We start from the raw sequence: 4,411 nt of genomic DNA on the forward strand, positions 1-4,411 counted from the left end.
CGCAATTTAACAATCCTTTCTTCTCTCGGATAATTTCTTTGCGTTAAAGGTAAATGAAACAAATAGTGCAACTTATCAATATTAAAATTCATATATTTATTATTATACAAAAACATTAGCTACTTCTATATAATAATAATAGACAAGATTTACGTTGAATTATAAATAATTTAAAAAATATGAATATTTTGTAAAAAAAATGTTTATTAAATAGATGACGTTCAAGTCTTTAACAAATTTTGGAGGCTTTGGGAAAGCTCCTTGGGACAGGCCTATCGAGCGTTATCACAGTGACGGAAGTGGCTACCATCATGGATATCGTAGGTATGTTAAATCAAATATCTAATTACACCTAAATTCATTAATATTGAAATTTGTATAGATATTTTACAAAATTATTTTTTTATAATAAAATATTCTTCTGAATTTCAGAAGTTCCAAAGGAAAGGGTGGAAGTAGCGCTGCACTGAGTGCGCTGACCTTACTCGCTTTCCTATTTCTCTTAAACGTCATGCAGGTAATAACGTATACGTGCAAATATATATTAATATATATTTTTAACACTCTGTAGTTTGCCAACGGTACAGTGCCGTCACGCAAATTCGACGTTCCAGTCCGCCGCGTCGCGCTGCGTCGCGTCGCGCCGCGACGCGACGCAACGGCATAATAACGTCGAGGAAGAATATTAATCTTCTTGAAATTTTATTATTATTACACATATATCTCTATTATTATATATTGTAGGTAAAAGTATAAACAAAATGTTGCTTAATAATTATTTCTACTCAACGTAGATTCCCTCAATGTAATGTGGTATTATGTTTATAATATTGTGAAAAACGTATCATATAAGAAAAACAAATATAATTAAATAATGAAATTAAAATAAAATTTATAATTTATTTTATTTTGTGATATCTTAAAAGACTTAAAAAGTGATACTTATTTTCTTAAAGATTCAATTTTTTCCCTTAGAAATAAACTGCCGTGTTTAATTATTTAGAATAAAAGAAATGCAAGAGATAAATATATAAATTTATTGTGCTTATTTATATTATAAAAGAAAAGTGTGCAATACTAAAAGCAAAACAAAATATTTTCACTTCAATAGATACTTTTTATCGACATGTATATTTATACGGTAAAAAATGTGCAGTTCAGTTCGTTAATATATTCACTATCATAGCCTATATATATAACCATAGTTTCTTTCAGTCGGATATGGTGTACCCTATATGTATAATGTAATACAAGGTACCCCGAATTTTCCATATAAGCTTTTACGTTCTATAAGCTGAAATAAAGAATAATAAGATTGGAAATAAGACCGTTTATGTTAGAATAGTTAAAAACATTACTTTAAATAGGAAGCGCCACTACGGTCTGAATGTTAAGATGTGAACTATTATATATATTCATTTAAATGAATTAATTTCAGAAATTATAATTGCGTGCCGATATAAAATAAAGAGTTAAAAAGTTTAAAACAAAAATATAACATTCGCAAACGTTGAGATGAATCCTTTTCAATTCCAATGCATTTTTATTCATTTATAGAAATTGCATGAAGCATATTTCTGTGCCTTTCAATCTGAAAAAATTCCAGTTTTTTAAATGCATTATAAATATACTACTCAATTCAAAATATTAAAGTTTTTTTTCAACCCATAAAATCTAAAAAAAAATGAAAATAGACTACGAATGCTACTAAAATATGCATTCGGATGATTCGAACGAATTAAAATTTCAAATCCAATTTTAATCCATTCTCGTTTATTGGAAAGAGAATACACATGCACACGATATACAATATATACATATATATACATATGTATGTAATGTTTATATTTCTTTGTCAGTTAATAACTTTCTATTCTTCTCTAATTAAAAAATTATTGGCATAATAATTATTCATACTTCCTTTTAGCAATCCTTACAGGATAACAATTCGACGCTCGTTCCAACGACCACTACGCTGTTGTTGCGAGACACCGAATTACCAATCATCTTGAACAATGGAGAGGAAAAAAAAGCGGAAACGAAAGACAATTTCGCACGTATAGCAAGCGTGTATGCTTCAAAAGCTACTACAACAAAAGACTATGCGCAACGAAAGGACTAATCATCTGACAATGTTATATTTTTTGGAAAACTCTTTTTCAAATCTCTCACATTTTTCTCGTAAACATTTGAAAATACTTATTCTTGTTCCTTTTTTTAATTAGATAGATTTTTAAATTAGATAAACATTTTGTACAGTTAAATATTATAAACAGCAATAAAAAATGTAGACAATAAATATAAAATTCAAAAATATTTAAATAAAAATTTCCAAATGTTTTTTTCTAATTAGTTACAGGATAACCTCTCGTAAGCAGGTAAAGTGGACTAAACTAAGTAGAAAGATCCTCTACTATTTTTCAATTTTTATAATAGTTAATGAAATATTAATTTCTAAAGATCGCCAAATATGTGCGTATACGCCCGAGCTATCGTCAAATGTAAGCGTGCGACGTAATCGCGTCCAGTGCTGCACTGCGAAGAGATGTTTTCTTTTGCCGCTCGTTCATTTAATACCGCTCGTAGTAAACAATTCCTTTCGCACCTAACAATCTACGATGGTAGGCAGGATAGGCGGTTTTATCTCACGGTCATGCGCTTATACTTGGTGGTATAGACTGTGCTATTCAGCGATATTTAGGAATTAACATCTCATTAAATATTACGAAAATTGTAAAATGATACAGGACTTTTCGATTCAATTTAGTCCACTCTATTTACTCACAAAAGATAATCTCACAGATCTGGCACACTCTGTATATATCGGAGTTACCCCAACTTAATTTCAAATATATACAATTATTTATTAATTATCGAAAAATAAGGAAAGTTTTCGATATATTTCATAAATCTATTTTATCGATTGCAAATGTTGTTTAAATAATTGAAGAATAAAACGGAATAAATCTACAGTTTTGATTGGTACTATCATTTTTCAGAGAATTATAATAGATGATATACAACTGTGTATATGTACCACAATCATATACATTTTTGATGAAAAATGTCATCGTCGATCCAATTTATTTCGTAACTCTGATTAAAGGGTCTCTACAATAAGTAGGTAAAAGCTTATAGAATTCAAGGATAAGTATCAGATAATTAATAAAACAACGTAATAATTTAAAATAGTAGCCGTTCATTAAAACACATAAATAAACGGTTTATTTTTTAATTTATTTTTTTCTTTTCTCTGAACATGAGATCGTCAAACGTATCATTATCGTATCATCACGTCATTCAAACATGTGTACTTTAATATTTGAAAATGTTTTCGCGTTCTTATAATTCTATTTACATAACATTAGAAACATTTAAATATCCATTTTTTGTCGTACTCACTCATATATTGCATAAAAAAAATAACGAACACTCATGTGTATATTGCTAGAATAAATGCGCAATGGACACACTCTCTCTCTCTCTCTCTCTCTCTCTCTCTCTCTCCCCCCCCCCCCTTCTAAAGATATTCCACGTTTTTTCAAAATGTGTTGTTTTTACAAGAAAAACAAACAGAAATATGTCATGTTTACTTTTTAGTTTTCTATTTTTTATTAATTTCTTTTTATTTGATAAATTATTTGCAAAATCATATTCTGAAAAAATTTTGCGACTGACTATGACTTTGCAAAATATTACACTGAAAGAAAAAATTAGCTGAATATAGCATAGCATTTTTAATTGGTTGCAGCAGCCAATTTTTGGTTGCATTAGTCTATCGAAATTCTATACTGACACGGCGAAAGAGCTAATTAAGTAGATTAAGAAAACGCTTAAATTTCTTCGAAAGTAATTTGCATTTCTATAAAAATCGAGCAGATTTCTATTAATGAGCACAACAAATAAATACTTTTAAATGAAGACAAAAGTTCGAAGACACAAACATAAAATATTTTAAATAAAAAATACAGATTTAGATAATACACGCGCACGTGGGTATGTGGTGTGTGTAGTAGTAGACAAATGGAATTCTATACAGTTCATCATATGACGCAATGTAAATAGACCGAGCATGACGCATAAACTTGGCTGACACGCGAGAGAGAGAGAGAGAGAGAGAGAGAGAGAACACAATTTAGATCTCTGTTCTTTCCCTAATATCCATTTTTACCAGTGTATAAGATTAATAACTTTAATCTTGGTTTAACTTCATCTTTATCTATATATAATTCTTCTTAGAACTAGAAAAAGATGAAAAGTAAGTTAGACAGTAAGATTAAAATTCATTTATATTGGTAGAAACGAGAGAATAACGGAGAGAATAATCTTCTGTTAAACAGAGAAAAAGATCTGAGTTGTATTGCCTCTCTATCGCGCACGCCAATAAACAATTGTCTGATATATGATATGC

The 4,411-nt window shown here is 29.2% G+C and overlaps 1 protein-coding gene across 1 annotated transcript; it reads left to right on the top strand.

Moving 5' to 3' along the window:
• The first annotated feature begins 214 nt into the window (after positions 1–214).
• Positions 215–2,122, top strand: LOC108763336 (uncharacterized). The gene is made up of 3 exons (XM_018510840.1): positions 215–324; positions 433–517; positions 1,928–2,122. The coding sequence occupies exons 1-3, from the start codon at positions 215–217 to the stop codon at positions 2,120–2,122; spliced, it is 390 nt and encodes a 129-aa protein (XP_018366342.1).
• Positions 2,123–4,411: the final 2,289 nt, after the last annotated feature.

This window comes from Trachymyrmex cornetzi, unplaced genomic scaffold (assembly GCF_001594075.2).
Source record: "Trachymyrmex cornetzi isolate Tcor2-1 unplaced genomic scaffold, Tcor1.1 scaffold358, whole genome shotgun sequence".
Taxonomy (NCBI): Eukaryota; Metazoa; Arthropoda; class Insecta; order Hymenoptera; family Formicidae; genus Trachymyrmex; species Trachymyrmex cornetzi.